This window comes from Aplidium turbinatum, chromosome 3 (genome assembly GCF_918807975.1).
Source record: "Aplidium turbinatum chromosome 3, kaAplTurb1.1, whole genome shotgun sequence".
Lineage (NCBI taxonomy): Eukaryota > Metazoa > Chordata > Ascidiacea > Aplousobranchia > Polyclinidae > Aplidium > Aplidium turbinatum.
Genome location: NC_137474.1, coordinates 4,881,816 through 4,907,163, shown reverse-complemented (window position 1 = coordinate 4,907,163; position 25,348 = coordinate 4,881,816). Strand labels below are relative to the sequence as shown.

Here is a 25,348-nt window from a genome sequence, read left to right as displayed (position 1 = left end):
CAACAGTAGTCACCCTGTGTGATAATTCGATTTTGTCCATTCAAATTTCACATCGCCTTACTGCACAGTCTTATTCGACTGTGTTCTAGTATCTACTCCAGTAGCCTACACAAAATGCTTTTTCTACACTATTGTAGGCCTATAGCATTTCTACATCTAAAAAGTTACAAGGCTGTAGGCTACAATGATGTCAAATTTTCTGAAACACCCAGTATTTAGTATAATTAATATATCATTGCAAGTTTAATAACGTGGTGTTGAGATCGTGCCATATTTTGAACTGATTATTCTGCTCTAGTACCGTATCTTGCACGCAATAACGTCTGCGTTTTGTCGCTTCTACCCTTTTCTAGACCTCTGCTATGTTTAGCATATAGTTCTCGTTGGGATGGTAATAAAAACAAACTTAATATACATTTGCAATGGAGTTTCATATCTGCATGGGAGCGTACAAGCAGTAATTTTCTAGTAGCCTATTAAGTTTTTAGTGAAACTTCGAGCCACTGCTTATTTGCGTTACCTACTGAGCGTGCATTTTCCTATCTGGCCCTTGTGTTAAAAAGGTTTCCCGCCCCTTTTACAATATCTTTGAATTACTGACGCAAGGCTGATCACTTAGATTCTCAGCGTAAAGTTTTGCTGGTCAGTAATTTCATCTTCGAGATAGGCTACAACACCGTTTTAAACTTGACACAGAAATTAGTGTTACATAAAAAAAAGTAGCTCGAATCCTCTTAGAAAACTAACTGGACTGCACTCATTGGATGTAAAAATGTTGATGAAATGAAAATACAACACACAAACATAAGAAACGTACAAATACAATAATTATATTTGCAGCACTCCACGCTATTAAAAAGGTGAATACAGTAACAAGGCCAAATATGGAAAAGCGTGGGTTCAATACATAGTATTAGTAAACTATGGGTCAATATAAATAAATACGTTGTTTCAAAAAGGTACCCGGCGGCAATAAGTGTCATTGTTTCTCAGCAGACAAGGCAAAACCTTCAATAGATAAGCAATCTTTAGATTCAGTGGAATCATGCAAAATTTAATATTGAGTTTAAAGGCACAAAAACAATAGTGGTCTATTTTTTTAGCGCCATTGGTAAGTGTGAAAAATGATAACTGAATTTGCGATTTAAAAGCGGAAGTTTCCTTCAAAAGCACGGTAGCGAAAAATAAAGTCTGTTTTGCCAACTGAATGGCGGTGAACAATTTAGGCAAAATACAATGATTTCTGGCAGTGGCTTTACTTCTTTCGTCAAAAACAAGACATTGCTAGCATCCTAAATGATAGAGCGGGAGATTTCAGTTCTCCCTAAATTATGCTTTTATTTTAATGTCAATCTTTTATCTCAGGCGTTTAAAAAATACTTATATTTTAGCGCACAGAAAAGCGTGAATTGGTTTGAATTATGAGATATACAATCAAGACAAGAATACAACTTAGCCCAAGCTACAAACTGCAGTATCAAAATAAACGTCATTAGGTCGGTTTAGAAAATTGCGAAGTAAAACTGGCCTGTGACATTTGGGGCGATATTCTGAATCTAGTCCATCGGATATCACTTGTGATAAAATAGCTATGCCAAACTTTCAAAAAAATGAACGAAAACAATTTTCCTGTCGTATTTATTTCAAATGTTTCTACCAAGAACAGAAAGGTAAGAATAGCCTACTATGTAAGATGTTTCAAACATGGATGCGCTGTTCGTCAAAAAATTCTCAGGCAATTATAAACGTTGAAGCCTGCAAGATTCTCTTCCAGAATAAACCTTTCTCACACAAACTGGGATGTCTAAAGAACAATTCAGCTGTCATTGGCTACTGACTGCACGAATCAATGTGAAAATAAAAATAATTATACTAAAGCCGTATAGAACAAATGTAAAGGAGAGTATGTCACTGTTTGCGCTGCGGAGTCCAGGGTTGCCAGGTGGCCTAAAATTCAAACAAAAAATGATTAATTGGCCTAATCTTACGTACGGTGTCCGACGGCTAGCAAATCATTTTTGTTAAATTCTTTAGTTGTCCCAAAATGTCCGAATTTTTCCCAATTACCTGGCAACCCTACTGCGGACTATGATTGCGGACTAATACTTGAAATCACGCTAGAATGCGCTACAAGTACCTAATTAAATTTCAAGTTGGTTCTATGTGTTTGCACGGTAAAATCAATATTGTGCAGGTGGCGACATCCCCTCCTTACTGACCATGAGGCTTCTACAGCTACAACACAACATCAAAACACCAAGGAAAAGATATCAATGAAAGACAAACCACGGTGTTTGGTACAGTACTCGAAGTAGTGCACGAGCAATATGCGCAAAACACTCCCGTCAATTTATCGCTCAATGAAACACGTGCAAGTGCAAGACAACAAACGTACGTGGAGGAGCAGTGGAAGCTGTCGCTTTGACGTGTTCATGCATGGGTAGCAGCTACCTGATATCCATAGCGACCTAAATACACAGTCCTTGCCAAAGTGTGAAGCCATAGTAATGATTAGAGGCCGATGTAATTTGGATTTTGAACTCTAGGTTAAATATGACTTTGAATGTTTTATATCACTTCACTATGTTCTACAGTATATCACTTTGAAATGATAGTTGTGAGAACCCAAATCTCCAAAGTGTGTTAATAAAATCTCAAATCACTGCAAAACTCCTAATCTTACGCTAAAAAACAACTCTTTTCCTATTAACAGTGTTGCCAGATGCTTTTCGGATTTCCTACACAAGTGACAAAGTTTAATCCAATATTTAAATGGTAGAAATAGCGGAAAATCAGACAAAAATTAAATTTATTAACTACTACTCCAAATCAATTTCTGCTTGTGATCATGACAGCTATCAAACGTAGCAGATCGGCCTCCAGTCAATTCGAAGCTTGCACGTTGTCATGGCATGTCAAGCCTTGCTTCTGTCAATCTAGCTGGTGATTGAACGATCAAGCAGCAAGTCTCGATTCTACTGTACTGGGTCGACGCCTTGATACGTTCAATCAAACGAAGCAAATCCAGAGAGTAAAATTTGTCCTTTTTACATTCGATGTGAAAAGGACGAATTTTGCTTGGAAAACTACGTATCAAACGAAACTACAAGCTTGAATGTGCAAAAAAACAGCGAAGAATAGCTGGTTATTTCAGACCTTTAAAGAAGTCGCTAGATGAACCCAGGCAGCAAATCAACCGTTTTTACATTGATTTAACGTCTGCAGAGGTTGAATCAATTTAAAAAAGTGATTGATTACTGTCAGGAAGGTTTATCAACGAAAGCAACACAACAATACTTTAGTAATCACTTGCAAATTGAGCAGATGCACATCAAAACCAACCATTTCCGGGTAGCAAAAGATTCTCATTTTTCATCGTTTTAACGCTTGAGCGACGTTGAAACGATGTAATAATGCCAACTTTGATCAGCTGGGTTCTGATCAATTAATGTTTAACGTGATACAGAAGAGTATGAAGGAATAACAACGTGGTTCATCAAAGCCCGGTAGTTTGAAGTGAAAAGAACGCCACCTCAGTTATTTAGCTTAATTTTGCGTATCGTTTTATAGTTTTTTTAATGTTTCATTTTACATGAAAAAATAATAAATAAACGGCAGTGTAGGCTACAGCCTTGATTCACTTATTTTGCCTCCTTTTTGCCAAGGTTTTTGATATTAATTACATTTGAAAAGATATTGACAGTGAATGAGTTTCGTAAAAGTTTAAACACTCTTGTTCTTCACACCAGGAATTGCTTCTGCTACTGTTTAACGTAATAGAAACAGTTAGTAACGAACTACAGCACAAACAACAACAAATCCCATCTAGTGGGTGTGGCCGCAACAGAACGAATCGAAGAACAAAATTTGCCGTCAGTTAGTTCCAAATGTTCATCACAAGGCCGTCTCGTGTTTACGACGGTGCCTGAAAGAACCTGTCCGACCAAAGGCAATAGTCGCCGCTTTGATCGACGCTCCAACTTTTCTTCTGCGGGCGGGAGGTGTTGGAATTGCCGGAAAATCACTCAGATCGGCCGATGTCGGAGGTCGTGCAAGTGTCATCGTGCTAACCGATGGCTTCAAGGCCCCGGGCGGGGGATATTGCAACTCGGCAGACTCGTCAACACACTGTGTACGTGGCGCCATCACGCGGTGAAGAGAAAACGTGCCCGAAAAAATACAAAGTGGGTTTAGAAAAGTGCAAATGCAAACTGTATGTGAAATACTCCACAACTCTTATATTCTACTCAAACCAGAGATGTACAGGAGCCGGAGTTTTGGAGTATTTAAGAGGAGCCGAAGTTTGAAAGTCTTGGAAAAAAACAGGAGCCGGAGACTGGTCCTTTGCCAGTTGATAGTTTTTGCGTACAAATATTTGTCCCGGAGTCAGAGTGGAGTTTGGAGTCAATATTCTCAAAATATTTGGAGCAGGAGTGGAGTCACAAACTTCGGAGTCCGATTGGAGCAAGAGTCCAAACACTCTAACTCAGTACACCTCTGACTCAAACCTTAGGCTAGTGCAACATATTAAGTCAACAAAAACCAGTGAATGGCAATCAATCAATAGATTTATAATGTGAAATAATAATATATATATCAAAACTGCACCCAACTCGGTCAACCCATGTCTATGTGATAGCATCACGGTTGACAAAAGAATAAAACTAAACATCTTCAAACATTTTCTAACATGGTGAAAACAAAGACATTAGACAGAAGAAGGTTTCACATAACAGTTACGCCATCAACAAGCATCACACAAACCAAGTATTTGCAAGCAATCTTTGGAGATCAGTCTCACAGGGCTTTCAACCAAGATCACATTCACCAAGGATACTAGTTGAACTCCTCTATAAGCAACCCAGCTAGCAAAATCTCATCTTTTACGTTGATTCAACGTTTTAAAACGGAATACTGCTAGCTGGGAATGATCTTGGGCTGAGCAGTTGTTGCATTCTTGAAATTTTCTTGAGAAATTTGTTTATGTAACAAACGATAGTTTGGAAGTGGTTATCTATATCTAATCTATCCAGAAAACGGCTTCAGAAAATGCGGTATAAACTTAGTTGCTACTTTTCCTTTCAAATGGTTATTAATTTCTTGTGCTAGCTTACAGCTCGCTGCAATACTGGATGAATGGACTAACAGCGACTAGAAAACAAAATCGAATCACTAATGGTTATGTGGTAACGGTCAAGTCGTTAATTCTATTCGTCAGAAAGAGAATGGGTTACTTCTTGAGGGCTGGCGAACTGGTATTAGCAGGTGTCAGTTCAGAAAAACTACTGTCATTAACATGTATCGCTTCTTCAGATTCAAGCACCTGTAAGCTGGTCGTGCTGGGAACACGCTTGAGTCGTCTATCTCGCTGCGGGGTACACAAGCTAGCAACACTCATGCTTGGGGTAAGACCAGAACCCTGGCTCCCTCCGTCATCGGTGTCCATGTCTCGAGAAGCATTGCTGTCTGACCGTTTGAGATCGCCGGATGATTTGTTGGGTCCTGGGCTCAGCATGTTGGACACGGCTCGCTGCGCAGCACGGCGTGGGGTTCGAGAGAACGAAAACGCGCGAGTCAGTTTGAGACTCGATTTCTTGGCAGCCCTGAGAACAAAAAGCATGCAGTGAAAATGTGAAATAGGAAAGGATGAAATGATTTTTATATTCGTAAAAACTTGTGTCAAAGCCTGTGATAAATACAAAACTACACCCTTTAACATTACGTTTGAAGACTATAAAATAACGTACATTTATTGTACAAAGGTGTACTTTTGCCAGTTGAATATCACATCTCACCTTACTGCCCTTCCAAGCGTTGAGCCAAGATCAGACGTGGAAACATCCAACTCGTTCGAGTTGACCACACAAATGAAGTTGTCGTCGCTCGCTTTGCACATCGTGTTGGTTCTGTGCCTTGCTAGGAGATGCAACAGCTGCTGCTTGGGGCTGACGCCATTCGGAGCATTCTCTTTGTTGGAAGATGAAGAAAGATCCTGGTGACAAGTTTCAATCCGTTATTATACAATCGAACAGTGGTGCGCAACTGGGTTCTGTGAAAACTTTCAAGAGTTGGCTTTTATTGATTTAAAAAAACAGACTGAGATTCATACATTTTTGAGTCAATTTGAAACACTTTCGGTCACCATTTAATCCTAGGGTACATAGAACTGACAATACCTTAAAAGGGACTTGTGGCTACAAAATGGTTTAGAACCACTGCAGACTGCAGTGGCAAGATAAAACAACAAAAAAGACCTGATTACCAGTAATTACTTCAGCAAGCGTGGCAGTCACTTGGGCAATGCCTAAGTCCTTAGGACATTCGTAAATTTTCTTCAACGCATTAAGTATGAAATAAATCGCAAGATACGGGAACGCAACAGTTATACTTTATTTCTTTTATACTTTACTTGAATCTCTTTCAAATGCATAATCCAAAGACATATGCACAAAAATTTAGTACATTGCCTATTATGAGGTTAACCCAAGGTAAGCACATAAGCTTTTCCTGCAACAGATTAATCAGGTGGGGCCTATCTTATAAACTCCCTCAATTTTGTTTTATCTTTCATGCATGTTAATAATTCCGGCATGCTTGTCATCCCTGTAATTGCTTGATATTGTCAAAATATTTCAATTTTCGTCATCCTTCTGTGCGTTTGCCTTGCACCATCTCAATTAACATTACATTCTCTAAATAATCAGTCTAATGAGATTCAATGTGTCCCAAGCATCGTAGTCTATTTCGGTTAATAATGTGAATTAGATTCTAGTTACCATCTATTCGTTAGGCAACGAATTTATCATTGATTAATTTTTCTAAACTCTTGAGCGACGTAATTCTACATACTTTATCAGCTTGGCAGCCGCTGGTGTTGGTGCACGAAATGACCTTGAAGGTGTAGAGCCAGTCCTGTGTGTCAGTGGGCGTGCGACAGTACAGCGCCAATGCGTGCTCACAATCTGGACAAAATACATCAAAATAAGAATTATTCTTTGATTGGTAGCTACACGCCATCAATATGCTCCATGTTATTGAATAAAGTTTTGGATGAATGCAAATTTAAGAGCTAAGAAGAACTTATTGTACATTCAACTATTTACGCAATCATTATCACACATATGAGAAATTTTTTTCGAAAGTTGTTTCCAGAAAACCAAACAGGCAAAACCATGATGTCACTGTGGTGCCAATCAGAGTATGTGTTGCTTCTGCTGTTGCAACTTCTGCTTGATTTAATTGACAGGACGAGTCCTTGCTTGTGTCTGTGGGAAATGCAGTAAAGAAAGGAATGAAGTGGAAGGCCATGATGATGAGTTCTGCCATGGCATCGAAATAGTGACAGACTTCTGTTATCTGGGTGATCGGATAAATGGAAGTGGTGGATGTGAAGCAGCGGTGACAACAAGGGCAAAATTGGGCTGGGCAAAGTTCAGGGAATGTGGGGAAATGTTGCATGGCGGAAAATTTTCACTAAGGATGAAAGGAAAAGTATATCGGAGCTGTGTGCGGCCTGCAATGCTATATGGTAGCGAGACATGGGTATTGAGAGAGAGAGTGAACTGGCAATCCTGAGAAGAACGGAAAGGTCAATGGTGAGAGCAATGTGTGGGGTTAAAACGAGAAGGGAAAAAAGGACTGAAGAATTGTTGGATATGCTAGAGATGAGAGAGACCATAGACCAACTGGCAAGGGCAAATGGAGTAAGATGGTATGGACATGTGATGAGGAGGGAGGAAGGAAGTTTTCTTAGAAAGGCACTAGATCTAAAGGTGGATGGGAAGAGGAAACGCGGTTGTCCAAGAAGAACGTGGAAACAACAAGTGAAGGATGAATTTAAAAAAGTCGGACTGAAGGAGGAAGATGCAAGGGACAGGGTGAAATGGAGAAAAAGGATTAAAACAATTGCTGCGCGGAAACAATCGGCCACCCCCACTAGTGGGGAACAAACCGACGATGGATTATGATGATGATGATGAGTCCAAGATTCCTTCCCACTAAAAACCCAAATGGCAACACCCTTCTCTTTTGCACTGATTCAACGTCTGCAAGCGCTGCAACGTCTGCTACCAGAGATGAAATCAACGCACAGTTCTGGAGAGTCCCAAAAACAATAGCTGAAAATGACTCCACTTCTATATCAAACGAAACACAATGCCTATCCCAGACAGGAAAACCCGTCATTCTTACAATGATTTTACGTATGCAGACGTTGAATCAATGTAAAAATGACGGGTTTTGCTGTCTGGGAAAAGAAAAAATACCATTAGTTACAAACCTTCTGAATCATTGATGTTGACAACTTTTTTGATGTGCAGCAGTGACATCAGTTTGATGTGTTTGAGCGACTTGGCATTGGAAGGAGGCCTAGCGTGGACGTTGGGGCTTTTGAAACTACTGCTTTTGGCACCTCGGCGTCGCTTTGCGATCTGACCAATCAAATTGTGATCAGAGGAACTACGTCACATCAAAAGGTGTGCAACCATTGCAACCGATTAGTTTATTCACGTAAATAAAACTTAGAAAACATTAAAAAAGACACTTGCAATCAAACACAAGATTAAAGGAAGCATTGATACATAACTGTACAGTGTACAACAGCGTAGCCGTACGTACATGTGTACAGCGCACAGTACATGTGTGAAGAAAAAAAGTTATAATTTGTTTCAAAATCGCTGGAATCAAGATAACATACTTTTCGAGTTCCACTCACGGTCCATCAATTGAAATTTCAATAGTTAATTAGTTACCTCAACGCAATCAGAAAAGACAAACAGGCTAATGTGGTCTCCTTTTCCGCACAGGTTGCCGTCTACCGCTATCATCTCAGCTCGGCCGACAAAATGCCTGAAACGTATCAAACTGATGTGAAATCTCTCAAAAAAGAATCGTGGGTTTGGCAGTCAATTTCGGAAAGAAAACCCGTGGGGTACAGCTGTCCCCTGCACGCCACCATGTGGCAAGATTACTCTTTCGAGATCATTATATGAATAAGAGTCTAACGACCACAGTGTAAGCTGCACCGATACGATTAACAAAAGCTTACTGTACTGCTGAGTCTGCTTAAAACCAACCTGTGAGATGAAACAATGGTAGGCGGGCACCCGTCGACCTCGTACACGATGTCAAAGATGTGACGCTGGGATTCAGTCTTCCTTTTGTCTTCGTTGATGTGCGTCATAACCTCTTTCAAAGCATCTATGGAGGAGTTTATTTCGCTTATGTCTGGATGAGAAGCGTTCTCTCTTTCGGTGTGTTTTTTCACATCTGTAAAACATGGATCCCGTGCATGGATGCAAAATAACATGAAGTGATTGGAATGGACTGCGAATGAGCGAGGGAGAGGAATGATCCACTTAGTCTACCTCGACTGAGTGGGGTATGAAATTAATTGATTTGGGTCCGTTACAATATTTCCGTTCAAGATTCTTGAAGAAATCGGACACATGCCAAAAAATCAGTTCCCAGAGCATTAGAAACTAACTTGAATACAAGCGATGGAACATAAATATTTTCAGCACTCGAACAGGTAGTTGTCGACACATGTAAAATGTACTACAACATTTCTTTCAGAAACAAACACTTTCTTCTTGGCAAAAGCAGCGACCACTTCACTTCAATTACTACTGTAGACCTTTACCTTGTAAAAGCAATATAATCCTTGGAAGACGCTGCACTGGGTTGATCAGGAGCTCAGCCAGTGTCTGACGACCGCACTCCTTTTTGGCTTGGTTGATCTTGAGGAAGGCGTGAAATCGTGGTGACCTCGTTTCGCATCGAGAAATGGTCTCGACGCTGACTTCAAAGAAGTTGACAAATGACGGGTAGCAGCGACCGAAATCGTCAGCCTGCGGGTGGGAATAACATAAGAAATTTTGTAGCAAGAACTGACAGCGATAGACACCATGTAATTCGCACATGAGGCTGGACTCATCAGTATCGCATCACTAATCCATACTACACAATTCTTGACCACTGGTTTACCTCTCATGAGAGAGATTACCATTAAGCTTAATCGGCGAAAGAAGTTGACCCTGGATCAGTGTAAAAACGGTTTGTTAGTACTTTGAGCATCCCTCACTCCGCTATCTCAACTTTGTACAAATATCAGCAGATTGATTTTTTTTTCAAATTGTCAGCACTAGATTGAGCAGTGAGCAGCCATCAGTAGAGAAAGCATATTACGTTTCGCTTACCATGATGGTGTAGCATTGAAAAAATCGCATTAACAAAGTACAGCAATTGAGCGTGGCAGAACTCAGTCTCACAGTGGTTAACAGCTTCCCACCAAACAAAATTAGTAATTTGTACATTGATTCAACGTCTGCAAACGGTGAATCAATGTAAAAAGCACCAACTTTGATAGCTGGGTTTTCGGTCATTCAGCAGACATCGTTTGTTCCTCCCTCAAAGTTAATTACACGTTTTTGAAAGTGACACCGAAGCAGTGGTCGATGCCGTTGTATCCAGATTCAGTGACACACTGGACCATAGAACAGTCAGCTACTGATTGCAGTCCGAAATAAGATGAGGCAGATAAAGTGATGTAACAACACTGAACAATCAGAATTCACTGGTAACATATTGCACTATATGACGGTGAGGCTGAAAATTATACCTTACAAAAGTAAAATGAATCCAAAAATAACTTGTTTTTCACTTTTCTGATATCACTTCACTTAAAAAATTAAATTTTAACAACTGCTGCTTTGCTGGATAGCTTTTTGACTTACGTATTTTCGGACCAGTTTTCCAACGCAAGAAGAATCGTTCCAAGAGTTAAGAGCAGTTTGTAAATCATCTCTCATCGCTCTATGCACGGATTCAATCTCCGGAAGAGATCCAAATATCGCTTTGATGTCTTCGCTGGCCAGTATCTGACCACCTGCCTGACTGGGGTCATCCAGTTGTCTTTTAAACAGCTAAATACCAAAGTAATTGTATTAAAATATTGCTGCAGTTGCAATAGTCAAAATTGAGACAAAGAAGTAGCTTTAACTTTTATAACCAATATAAGCATTCCAGAGCTGAGCAGTAGAACGCTCCCTTTGTAGCGCTGCTATTTTTTGGTAGAAGCGCAGCTACATTTTTGTTGGAGCAGCGGTGCTACTTTTTTTACAATGTAGCGGTAGCGGAAAGGCGCTACATTTCTTTCAGTCGCACTCCCGCTACAGAAGCGAGTCCTTGAGCTTTTCTAGTGCCGATTTATAACGTCGCTTTATTAAATTTAGCACCCCGATTCCTTCCAGTGCTGCGGGGAAGAGATTTTTCTCCGTTGGAAAAGACGTGTTGAAGTCAAAGCGGGCAGGAGTCAGTGGCTCGTATTTTGAAATGCTTGTGCGTTTGAAAGATGAGTAACAAAAATTTCACCTAGAACGTATTTTCTATACCGACATCGAATGATATCATTTGTTTTCAACCACGATTTCCTTCATTTGAGACAAAGTTTCATCCACTTTTTTTTCAAGACTATGTTGCACAATTTTTTGGTTGCGTATAACTATGAACTTTTTGAGTATTGCTGAGCGCGGTGAACCAAGGACGTTCCGTCCCAGCGCCACCACGTGAACACTAAAACTGCGTCGAAGAACCACTGGGTGTTCCTTTCACAAAATATAGACGCGAAAGGTTTAAAACGGTTGAAAGCTTAAAAACCTCTTTAATTTTGCAACTTCTTTTACAAATAAGTTACAACAAAAAAAGCTTTAAAAGTTAAATTTTAAGGACAGCTAAATGTATTCAACGCCATACGTTGAGTATCGTCTGAAGGATGTCAACATAATTCTTTTCCGTTTGAAGAAATTCCATGGCGACTTGGTACCGGGCAGACAAGGCAGGTTTGAGGCTAGTAGCTTTATCTGAAAATCAATACGCATGTTTTGCCGAGCATTCGATTTAAAACATGACAAAACATATTGCAAGTGATTTCTGTATTATTCTAACATGACTAATTTGAAAATTGTGTAAGATTCGAATACTCACTGTTTGGTAAATACACGACAGAACACAGAAATACGTTGCAGTAAATAACTAAAAACTGCAACTTATTTTTAGTTTTTCGGAGTTTTTTCGTTGACAAGAAGCAATAATTCTCTTTTCCTAAGAAACGATAAAAGAAACAAAGGCAGACCAACAATGATTTCGGCAACAAACATCACTAAATGGACAAAATTAAATTTTGAAAGTGCAGTGCGAACAGCTCATGGTCGAGAACAATGGCGCATTGTATCCAACCATCAATACGAGGAAGAAACATTATGATAATGAGATTTGCAGTAAATGAAAAGCTGAAAATTATCTTCAAAAGACTTGGCAATGACGAAATTATCTCCTGCTACCAGCTTTTTCTTTCTAATACTGACCTAAGAGTTTGCAACTGTTATTCTCGACGTCATTTTCCATCATCACAGGCCCATTAAAAATACTTTCATCTGCTTCCCTATCCTCAGTAATAGTCTCATCTAAACCTCCAACATCATGCTCAGTAAGTGATGCTTGGCCACTTATTGGCATCAGACTCAACCTCCTACATATCTCTGGAGGAGCACTCAACGTAGGTGGAGGAAGAGGAGTTGTTGCTAAAGAAGCTCTGCGCTTTTGCTTAGACAGTGATCTTGCTGACAATTTTTGTGAATTTGTTTCTGAAAAAAATTACAAGCGATAGAAAACATATAACTTTTGTATACAGGGTTATAGCAGTGTTGCCGAAGCACTAATGTGAAAACTAATTCAACAGCTATTCAATACAACTTTGCTAACGACAATAACTGAATTGCCCTTTACGGCTAAACAACAGCTAACCTTTAGTTGCATAAGATGAGCCAATTTGACAAATCGCCAAACCTTTCTTTTGTTTTGTTAATTTCTTTGACCGCAGGTTCGAAGTTGCATCATCAACGTGTCCTGGCTTTGGTTGTGGGAAAAACGCATCTGTCACATTGTGCAAAGAACCTGGACTCCCGCCAGCAAGTTCTTTGAAATGCTCCAACAATGCTGGAGGCGTAGCAAAAATATCCGGTTCATGTTGGCTGTGGCAACCCTGATAGCTGCCACGGTTGGATGTGAAACTAGAATTGGAACCTCGTCCCATCTTCTGCCTGCTCCTCAACCTCGCTGATCTCCTCCTAGCTGTATAGGTGACGCAAAGATGAGACATTAGCTTCTCAAAACTACATTGCTGCTGCACAAGGATTAAAAGGATTTGAAAACCTTAAATATGGAGATAAATGAATTGACACCTGCTTAGAATTGTCTAAAAGCTTTACCGGCTGTCACTGTAAAATTCGTTGTCTAAACATGTCTAAACTGGCAAAATCACCATCGGATTAATAAAGTGTGTAAGAGATTGCATTTACCTGACTCTGACTATTTAGATGCCAGATCTAAAACAATTTCAGCTAACTCACATAAGTAAAAGAAAAAGCGCAGCTGCTATTTGTAGCCTTATCGAGTGGTTGAGAACGTAGGTAGCAAATGATTACAAGATGGCACTTTAACTTGCTAATCACTTTCTTCATGAAGCTTTTTCTACACTCTGGATACAGCATACGGTTTTCTTACAGGAATCTCAACAACCCGTTGCCCCATCACCTGTACCCGACAACGAAATTTGTAAATGAATGCTTTGAATACTTATGTAGCTGCCGATGGAATCCCACTTACGCTTAAAGATGTCGGGGGTGCTAGGAGACTTGCCACTGCTGTTTGTGTTGCCGGACAGATCCATCATGGAATCCGGCAGACATGCCGACGTGTCGGTGGATGGCCGTTTAGAAGGACGGGATTGGTCACCGTCACTGTACTAAAGACCAAAACATTTATCACTGTCACCACACTGAAGACAAAAAACGCTAATTCGACAGGGCAACGTGCATATAAATTATCTGAAGACGTAGTTTAATGTGGAAGTTGGACGATGTTTGTCAGTGATTGCAAAACCAGTGATACCATTGTACGTTTTGCAGGTATTCGATTGTCTCGCACTCAAGAATTACAAGTCTGTAGAAAGTTGAGTAATGAGTACCACTACATAGCTAGTCAGTAAAGCCGTCCTTTTTTCACATCAACTCAACGTCTGCGGTTGTTAAAGCCATAGGCGCCGACTTTTATTTTTGCACGGGGTGGCGGATAGCACAATATGGCAATCTAAAAACTTTCAAACTGCATGTTTTTGTTTGATTTTTACTAAGCGTGTTTCGTAGATGCAATTGTCTTTTCACACCTGATTTGTAGCTCGATAATTTACAAAGCAACTTTAAAACAAAGCACAGGAGGTATGTCGTGAATTTTATTGTTACGTTGCTGCTCTGACACTTAACATTTGGCAAAAGTATTTTTGCGAACAGCAGCTCTGTCAATCCAACTGTTAATCAACTGGTCAAGTTGTAACCGTGAAGCTTCAGCTTGATAAACATTTAAAATTAGGACGTGGTTCAATCGCTGTTGCGTCATGGTAGATCGCAAGTAGGTTTTTATGCGCCTCGCCCTGAGTGCACTAAACGATCGCCTCGCAGGTGGTGGAAGGCAACGATAAGTATATTTTCACAATGCAGACCACGTTTGGAAGCATTAATGAAATTGTTTCATTGCTTGCAAATAGATCAAGCAGTTGCGACATAGTTGCAAATCGGACAGAATGCTCTATCTTTGCATCTATCGTATTCTAGCCACAGGAATTCGCTCTCCTACGATTTTTGATATAGCTCCTCCCTTCAACAGCGATTCTCGTGCTCGGTTCTTCCACCTCCCTGATAATGCTAACGCCTTTTGGCAGTGGCACACTTTCGTTTCGTTCAGGCGTTTGGTCACTTTCATGCTGGCTGAAATCCTGACTAGACGGTAGACGCAACAAAAAATGACTCAATGGAGGGCTGCAATTTTGAACGCTTTTTCGGTGGCATCTTTAAGCTGAATAAAACTGGAATGTCGGCGAAAACTTTTACTGGACGACTTTTCGTAATTTTTTCTATGATGTAACAAGCAACTCCTGTGTCAGACCAATAAATTCCCGCCTCACAGTTTGTCACGCATTGACACGGTGACGCAATATTACTGCATGAAGTAGATAACAAACTAGAAATTAAAGCATGAAGTAGATGACAGTACACTCCAATTGAAATCGGAAAATAATTCAAAATGCAAAATGTTGAGTAATTGAAAAAGGTTGCTTTTATTATTGGGAATTGGCAGGGGGTGTAGCTTTCCTCGAATAGAATCATGTAAACGTGTAAATTTGCAGAACGTTAAAACTGCTACGGTACTTTACTAAGTGTAATACTTTTTAAATATGCTAAAACTCAAAAAGTTTCAAAAATTGCATTTTTTTAATGAAATTTGAAAATAGATATTCATTTTGGGGGTGGAGCTATCAATCATCGAGATAATTTTATTTCCAAGTATTTTATAGCTGGCATAATTTATAGCGAAATTATGAGCAGTTTAAAAATTTTCAAAAAATATTTTTGAGGGAGGCAAGGGAAAGGTCGTATTTTATTGATTGATAAATCACATTGTAAACCTAACAAATGTAACAATGACTTATGACAAGTAACAAATAAAACGATCGCAACAACCACAAGGAAAAAACTCGTAGCCACGTGTTGCGTAATCTTCACGTAGCTTGCTTGATGTTACGCGAGTATCATGCTTGTGACAAAAACAATCATTTTCTTCGCAATACTGTATTGGTTCACCACTTGCTTTACGTTGACTTGAAGAGAAAACCAATGATCAAAAAAAGATTTAAACGTCCGTTCAAATTACATGTATTTGCAGTAAGTAATGTAACCTAAACGGGGTGGCTGCCACCCCGCCACAGCGGTTACGGGGTGGCGTGGCCACCCCGTAACCCCGTAAGTCGGCGCCAGTGGTTAAAGCGATGTAAAAAAAAAATGATAAAGTTAAGCAATTGGAAATCAACGAAGTTTCCTCGTATGAAGCCAGTCAGCAACACGTTGATCTAACGTCCGCAGACATTCAATGGCTGTATGGTACCTGGGCAAGCCTGGCAAGGGTTTCTTCCCGCAATCGAGAACGCTTCCGAGAGAATGATCTTCCGGCAGATGCTCTGGTGGTGGTGGATATTCCGCTGGAGGAGCCTTTCCATCTTGGTGTTCCTTAAATTTAACAAGAGGATGATGTTGATGATAACAGAAAGGGCAAACACTCGATTTCAGCGATAACTACAAAGTAACTGTACATAGAGTGGCAAGAATTGATGGCAACAAGAGATAAAGTTTTATTGGTACATACAGCAGGGGGTCTTTTATCAAAAACATAACTTATATATAACTGTTTTCTCAGCAACATTTAACTTAAAGAATTGACGTGCAGTGAAAGCTTGAACGTGCAGTTCAGCAGGCCATAGCCTTGAAAAGGACCGTAGGCATTTCTCTCTAGAGCAGCATGCAGTTTATAATCATGAGAGAATTAAGGGCTACAGTCGAAGGGGCACCAGTCTGCAATCGACGGCATGGCTTCAAGTGTCTTGCCAAAGGCACAGCCACATGCTCTTGAGTGGTGTCAAACCTGCGCCCTTTCGAACGTCAAACCATGGCTCCGGCTATGCAGCACACGAGTCTTGATTGATTACATGTACTTTAAAAATTTTAATATTTATTTCCAAAAACCAACACACATTTATAAATGTAATGAACCACGTTACCTAATAATGATGAAGTGGTAGAGCTTCTGGTTAACATCTTCGGATATTCAACCAACTCGAAAAGGTACATGGCCTCAGATGCCTTTGCTTCTATCTGGATGCTGCCCCAGAACCACTAAAGAATGTAAAACGAATTAGTTAGTACCTCCAAACATAACCTCAGGATTTCTCAATAAATTTTGAAGTTACACTCGGAATTGTTTATCTATCAAGAAAACAGAATTAGAAAAGGTCGATTGAATGACCAATGCCGCCCCAAGACAAATGGAAAAGGTGAATTTACAAATTTAAAGCCTGTGTGTGACTGTGTATCCAGCATACAAAGAAAGCAAGAAACGGATGCTTTGGTACAATCTCCTGTCGGCGAAAGTAAACACAGCACCAAGAACGGGTCTGCTACTATTCGGTGAGTCCGATTCAATGAGTCCGATTCGGTGAGTTCCTAACCTCTAACCCTAAAACGGCAATGATAATTAGGCTACGGTACCCAATAATTTAAAAAAAAAATTGAAAAAATCACCGGATAGAGATCGGACTCACCGAAACGGGCCATTCCGCCAAGAACAACATGCAGACAGCAAAAATTAAAAATACAATATTAAAGTCTTTGAATTTGTTTTGTTTGCTTCTGATGGCAAATGATATAGTTTTCCAAAATTTTCCTACTTTCACAAGAAACGTCCGATGGCAGTAAAAAGTGTTTTTAGCTTTTCACAAAAAACCCATCCTATGTTACCTCCTGCACAACAATGTATATTCGTCCTTCAGGTTCAAATGGGAGGGACTTGACAGTGGCTTCTTCCACGACAAGGTGAGAGCATAATGGGCTCCCGACCTCACACACAGACCCACCTTGCTGGTTGGCTTGCTCCTCCATGTGCTGTTTTTCTTCCTCTATTGGTGTTTTATGAAAGCGTGTCAATTAACGATAAATAGACGTACAAGCAAAACTTACGACACATGAACTCACTAAGATAAATAGAGAAAATCGTGCTTGTTCACACTGTTCAGTGTTCACTGAGATTGACATAAAAAGATATACAGCCAATGCGTGTAAATTTAGTAGTATCATCATTCATCAACATTTGGTTGGAATCTTTATCCTCAGACTGACAGAGCCTCTGATTTAATACTGGTAGTTTCGTATACTCGTAGAGGCTTTGAACCACGGATGCAGGCCCACGGCCCAGTCACTTGACAGAGTTTCCTGTTGCCACTGAGTGCTGAAGTGTTGTTATCTTTGAATTAATCCATCCACTAGGTGCCGCTGAATGGAGAGAAATCTTAAAATACGTTGCTCAGGCGCACATCTCGAGAGCCAGAAATAAGTTGGCGCAGTCGAGTAAATACACTTGAAAAAAATGGATCCATGCAGTTTCCACTCGCGACTAACTTGAAAATCCTAAGAAGCTCAAGGTGCACCCTTCAAATGGCTTTGATTTACAGGGTGTCAAAAACTCATCATCAGTAGCTTTGTACAAGTTCTCTCGTTGCCGTGCGGCCCAGCATCTATGGATCCACTCTTCCTTCATAACAGGAGTTCCCAAGCTCACAGCAGTCTAAAGTGATGCAAGACAGTGGGAAGAAAAATATGTTGACATCAACAAAATTGTGAAACTTTTAATACAATAGCCTAGCGCGATTGCTTAATAGTTTGACTGTGTTACGGGATTGTTAGCCTTTTTCAAAATCAAGCATAATTTACGAATATCAAAGATATATACAACATTCAGTTAGCATAATTTCAAGACTCACCCTGTATTTTGGCCCATGCAGACTGTTGGTGATGAGAAAGTCAATTTTAGAACTCATCTCTTTTCGAATGCTGGCACCCATGTAATGACACAGGGTCACCAAATTTGCTAAATGTTCTTTTGTTTGGAAATTTGTAAAGCACAAATTGATGCCTTGCATACACGTGCAATACAATGGTCGGGAGTTGTACGGCAGAGGCTGAAAAGTTGCACATGCGTCATGAGTAATGGAGGACAAACGACAAGAGATGCTTTTTTAGGCTACACAAGTAATACAAAAATTATGAACAGGTTGGTGGGTCATTCCATTATATTTCAGGTCAAAATTAGAGGAAATGCCACCCACCCTCTCCGATTTGGTTGATTTTGACATATGTGAGAGATGGCAACCCACTGAGCTCAACAAAAAAAAATTTCAAGATTGGTCAAGGGGTTTTAAAGTCACACTATTTTCAATTTTAACCGCATGGTGGCAGTATTTCAGCTCCAAAGAGTAAAAATGCCCCAATATTTGTTATACTGAAGCTAGGAAGTTGATGAAAATATGTAGAATACCATTTTGGGGGATGAGGAATCCAAATTTGCAAACAGAATATAAGAAAAACATGTAGTTTTGGAGTAATTTGATTATAAATATTTTTTGAGGTATATATTTTGGGGAGAAATTTGCCCATGTAGCCGAAGAAAAAAAAAAACATTTTTTTGGGGGCGATGTTAAGTTGGACTTATATTTTGATAAACACACTCCAATTTTGTTGTTCCATATTGTTCCTTGCTTGGACTGGTGGTCAAAATTCTTTATAAAATTTTGCAAATTCTAAATGCCTTTTTAACATTGTACAGTGGGGCATTCCATTTATAATCATCCGATTTTTTCAAATTTTGTAACCACTAGTCACAAATTTTGCGTATTTTGTACATACATACTAAAAAATGATGACAATAGCAAAAAAAAGTTTTGAAGTATCTTAATTGAGGCCGAGATAGAGCACTTTGAATTTTCGGCCACTAGTAGGATTTTTGAAGCTGAGCACAGCCATTTTTTTCATTTTGCACCTTGATTTTTTGACAATCACTCTGTACCTTGAACGATTTTCGCACTGAAAACATACATTTTACCAATTTAAGATCCAAGGAATTCATTTAAATTGCAATTAAAAATATGCCAAGATGAACATTTCAAATGATAATTTAGTTATTTAGGTTTAAAGTTTTTCTTAATTTATTTTTGATACGCTAAGTTTGGGGAAATATTTCGGAGCGTTGAGAAAAAGATCGCAAAAAAATTTCTTTTTCTAACAAAGCAATTAAGTATAATATTTTCACGAAATTTGATTGATGTAAGTTTTGCATAAACCAAAATATTCAACTTAGAAAATATCAACCCATACATATCAAAAAAATGAAAATAATTGAAACATAATTGATGCTTTGTCACAATATTTGCAGGGTTCAGCCATATTATGGTCCATTTTTTTAAGAATTGTTTTATGTGTCAAACTACCAATGTTTTATTATTCAGCTGATATCACACAGCTAGTCTGATCAAGATTTTGCTACCGTACCGTTTCTTATCAAACCAGCACATGCACCCTTATCATTTCTGAACTAACTTTTCATTGAAGTAGAAAACTGCCTGGCTATGATGTTTTTATTATTCAGCAGGAAAGGAGTTGTTAAACAGTTTGGTTTGGAAAAGACCGTATATGCTGGATGCCACCCACTTCTGCACTTTTGAAACTAACTCCACCTTCTACATCCAATGGTAGAAAAGTTACACTTTTAGCTCAGAACTGAACAAACTTGAAAAACTTTTTAACTAGACTGATGTGCAATTTGGTGTATTTTTTATAACTTGATGCTCACTCAATAATTTCTAAACTGTACCTATGGGATTTAATAATAATTTTAACTTTTTTGATCATATGGATTGAAACAAATCACTGTCAGATGACAGACATTGCAATTTGCTGTTTCAAAAATGCCAAAACTTCATGTCAAATAAATTGGAATTTTGCCAAACTGAGTATCAGTTTTAAACTGCAGTCCCTCTCAAAAAACACATGAAACAACTAAAATAACTCATCATAAAGACATAACATGAACAGGTAAATAATTTCAGGAAAAAAAATTTTGAGTTTGGTCATGGCTACATGGCCAAAGCACCCCCCAAAGTTATTCCCCCCCAAATTTTTGAAACGTTGTTTTCATCTATAAATGATATCTTTTCACCAATTTTGACTGGAAATTCAGATTCCTTGCCCCCAAAAATGGTATTCTACATATTTTGGTTGTTTTTTTAGCTATAAATTAGGAGATATTAGCAAAATTTGAATTTTGGGGGGGCACAATGCCTGGTCGAGTGGTGAATTTCAAACCCCCACAACTTCTAAACCACTTGGTCAATTTCAAAAATTTTTTTTTGGTGTGCTCAGTTAATGATTGTGAACTAACTGCCAAAGTATGAAACATTTCCAAGAGTATTGGTTTTTTCATGACCTGAAATATAATGGAATGACCCTGGTCGCAGTGTGTGAATTGCTTTCACAGGAATTCAACTTATTTTTACTGCATTTAAACACAATTATCAGTAACAATGCTTTGAATATAAATGGAACGAAACCTTTCCAGTATTTTTGTTAAAACTATTTTGACAACAAGTAAACTAGATTATTTCCAGCACTGACATTCGGTGGTTCAACTTAGTATTGGCGTTGACATACAGTGAGGAAATTTTAAAATAGAGCAACTTAAGCTGCCCCAACCAACGTGGAGTTACCGAACATTGTTTGTTTCAATTTCGGTATTCTATGACACACAACAACACTTAACAGCCAATAAACGACAAGCACAAAACAGGAACATCACAGTTCGTTACCCATAAACGACGAAACATGAACTGGGATAGTTGTCAACTTGCCAACCACCATTAAGGGCAATAAAAAGTAAACTAGCTAAACAAGAGCGCTGAATGAGGTCTTCACTTATGAGATCAATTACCGTACCGGTAATTGAATGTCAATTTCATGTTTTAAAGTCTCTCACCTTATTAGTCTCTGCAACTGAAAAAATGACAGGAGGGCCTAAAATTCTGATATTTCTTGGTTTTAAACATTCAAATAATTCTCCTTCAAAATCTTCTACAATAAAAACAGTTTCATAATAAGGATCATCCTCTTCCATGTAATCAGTTCCATCTTCTGAAGATATGTGTGGAATATTAATATCCTGTAAAAACAGTTTAAAGATAAATAACTCAATACAAATGATTATTCTAACAGCAACGCCTGTTAATGCAAAAATGACAAAATTTGCTGTCTGGGACATAAATATATATTTGAATAAGATTTTGTTGTGGAAATTGTAATCCTTGAACAAAGCAAACTTCTTGGTAAGTTTAACCCCGACAGCGTCTTGTACTCGCAAAGGCTTTCAACCACAGGCCCAGTCACCGAAATTGACAGAGTGAAGTTTTGCTTATATTGTTGAAATGTTGTCTGTTGTCGTCGAATGTTGTCGAATCGTTCCAACTCCTAGGTGTCACATTGTCACAAGATGTTAACACAGAATAAAACAAATATATATATATGATTGTTTAGCACACATCTCAAGAAAGTTTGAATATATATACAAAACTTTAAAACATTTGCAAAGCATTAGAGATATTAAATAATATGATGACAGAGTGTGTGAAAAACTTATAAAAAGGTGCAAACATAATTTGCTAAAATCATGGCACACAATAGGTTATTATACTCACACAAATTTAAATTAACTAAAGCAACAAAGTAGAGTAATATATATATACATAATACATTACATACATGTCATAAAAATTACAAGTGTTTAGCAAACACTTATTATTATCATCACTGTAGAGCAGTAGTTCTCAAACTGCGCGTCGCTACGCCCTGGTGCGTCGTTTCACTTTTCCAAGGGCGTCACAGAATAGTTCAGTTTCTTGGCCAAACTCAGTTTAAGATTATAAAAATGAGGTTAACCCTTTGAGGACCGCTGGGACACATGTGTCCCATGCACTTAGCCAATTCAGGGATTCATAGTATAGGGATCGCCAAATAGGCTGGATTTCTGACAAGCGGAGTGTAAAAGTGTTGTCAGATATTTTTTAAATTTTTAGAAAAACTAATTTTTTGGTATTTTTAAAGAGTAGTGGTCGCCCAAAGCTTGTCTATCTAAAAATTAAAACTAACCTGAAGTTTAAAGTTGCACAAGATCGAGTTAAAGTAGTTTGTAGTTGTGTTACTTTGCAATAAGAATGTAAATTTATGCACAAAATTTAAATAAAACTTAAAAAGAGAGGTTAAATTTGCAAAAAATATGATAGTTTAGTTACAAGTGAATAATAAATTTTCTTTAGAATGATTTTAAAATAGTTATTCACGGGCAAGTTTTGGGCGATTATTACTTTAAAAATACCAAAATAATATTTTTTCGAAAAATTAAAAAAAATATCTGGCAACACTTTTACACTCCGCTTGTCAGAAATTCAGCCGAGTTGGCGATCCCTAGACTATGAATCCCTGAGCCGATTACACTGCAATTAACTAAAAAAAATTGCCACTGCTGATACCCTAACGCAGTATTGGATGTCTAATTGTCTATCCTTCAAAAAAAAAATTGGAAACTCTGAATCATTTTTCTTGGTGTTATTTCAGTTTGAAAACAGTGAAGAGTAGAGGTTACAAGTGCATTTTTTCCCTTCAAATTTGCGAAGCATAGACCTATTGATTTACATTTGTCCGAGCTCGAGTCGAAATTTGAAATATACTTCCCGGAAAATTTTTTAAACTACGAATGGATTCGTGATCCTTTCGTGGTAGGAAATCCGGCAAATTTTTGGATTCAATAAATGACGATTATCCAGGTTTGGTGAAAAAAAGCACTGCAAAATATTATCCCATTCGTCACGTCGTAGGCTATTTATGTGAAGCAGGATTTTCTGCTTTGGCGGTGATAAAACCAAATATCGATCACGAATAAACAGTGAAAGAATAATGCGGGTGGTTATTTCAAAAATTCTCCCAAGATTCAATGAACTTTGTAAAAACAAACTAGCCTAGCCCACACCCACACGTCACATTAAATAATACGCATTGTATTTTGTTGTTGTATCAATAAACAAACTTTATTAATAAGTTTCTTCATTTACTTTTATTTGCTGGTGCATCGCAAGTCCAGAAAACTTTTTCAAAGGCATCGCAACAAAAAAAAGTTTCAGAACCACCGCTGTAGAGGATAATCTCATTCTTAATGTATGTATATATATACTTCAAATTAGACAATGAATATAAACAAGGCAATAATTCCATAAATCAAAGATGGTAAAATAACCGCGAGTGTGCAAGATACCTTTGAGCATTGAACATGCAGTTTAAAACTGTTTTGGAGCCAGACAAGGTTAAATCAGCACCAAGATGAATCCTAATACTATTAATACAATCCGGCAGAACTGACAAATTTTTAAATCATTTACAACACACTTGTAATCAGGAATGGCCTGTTTCGATGAGTCCGATTTGGTGAATTCGATCCCTATTCGGTGATTTTTTCAATTTTTTTTTAAATTAATGGGTACCTACCGTAGCCTAAATATCATTGCCGTTTTAGGGTTAGGGGTTAGAGGTTAGGAACTCACCGAATCGGACTCACGGAATAGTAGCAGACCCCTTGTAATCATAGGAAACAAAACAACCATACTGTTAATTAGCCATTGCCTTCAGACAACTATATTATACATACTACAATGTGTTGACAGTATAGTGCAACAATTAGTTTGCAATTATTTCCAACTAGATTAGATGGGCCATGCAAAGCAGAATGAGTTGACTAATTATTAGGAAGGTGGACCACAAGCCATTCTTTTAAAACATACCATCTGGATGAGGAAGCGTTGGTACTTTTTCTTACCACTTTTACCTCGACAATGTTTTGCAACAGAAACCACTAGAACCTCCATTTGCTTTATAAGCTAATTCAAAAGGAAATGAAACATGACAAAGCATTCTTCAATGATGGGTTAAAGGTGAATATGAAATAGGCTATATATGCTAAATTTAATGGATGGTTGATACCAAATAAAGTTTTTAAAACTACAATTCCCAATTGAAATACATCGATAAGTATTTAACAAAAAGACATTGTCAGAAGACACTGGTCAAAACAGACAAAATTTACATATACATATATACCAAGAAAAATATGAGAAATATTATCCTGCTGATGCATAGCAACCTATGATGACAATAGGCTACTGCATTTTGCTAAAAACAAGTAACATGAAATTTAGGCTAATAGGCTACTTCTACAATAACTTACCAGTAATGAGACAGAAACACAGTTAACAGTATAAAAACTAACATAAATTTTGTACAGTACCGTACATAGCATACAGGTCTCAAGTTGATACATGGGAATTTTTACTCTTTGTACTGAAGTTTCAATTAAACAATTCAAACTCTTCAAAATAGAATTAAAAATTATTCCACAAAATGCTCATGTAACAACGTAACACTTTCTATTGTTTTGTATTTCTTGATGTTAAAACTTGTTCAACATTCAAGCATGCATCTATTTAACCCTCACATTCACAACAACTACACTTTATAATATATGTCAAATAATGATTTTGAAATCTCAAAAGCTATAGAAAACGTGTCCAAATATAGCCTACAATAGTAAAAGCAACTTGCTACTCTTTATATAAGTAGTGTTTATGATTCATGGCAATGATAGAACAATCAAGTGCACAAACCTTTAATTTGTCTTTTAATTTTTGATTGTTGCTTGTTGTACCAATTAAGCATACTCTTGTTTCAATAGAAGGGTGGCGATCTGTTTCATTGCTGGTGTCAGAAGCTATAGTTGAAGACAACTTAATACTTTGTATCGATGGTGCTCGATTTAATGCCAT

At 38.2% G+C, this 25,348-nt stretch overlaps 1 protein-coding gene across 1 annotated transcript; it reads right to left on the bottom strand.

The window, feature by feature from the left end:
- Nucleotides 1–769: 769 nt before the first annotated feature.
- On the bottom strand, nucleotides 770–25,348 carry LOC145766462 (protein ECT2-like). Its single transcript, XM_082578178.1, has 21 exons — nucleotides 25,190–25,348; nucleotides 24,311–24,406; nucleotides 21,463–21,645; nucleotides 18,419–18,616; nucleotides 18,057–18,222; nucleotides 17,400–17,557; nucleotides 16,664–16,778; nucleotides 15,994–16,115; nucleotides 13,663–13,801; nucleotides 12,844–13,128; nucleotides 12,363–12,641; nucleotides 11,752–11,858; nucleotides 10,734–10,922; nucleotides 9,641–9,848; nucleotides 9,075–9,267; nucleotides 8,751–8,847; nucleotides 8,279–8,429; nucleotides 6,850–6,962; nucleotides 5,796–5,992; nucleotides 5,324–5,603; nucleotides 770–4,128 (listed from the first exon to the last, which is right to left on the bottom strand). Exons 1-21 carry the CDS (start codon nucleotides 25,346–25,348, stop codon nucleotides 3,895–3,897), a joined length of 3,669 nt encoding a protein of 1,222 aa, XP_082434304.1. The 3' UTR covers nucleotides 770–3,894.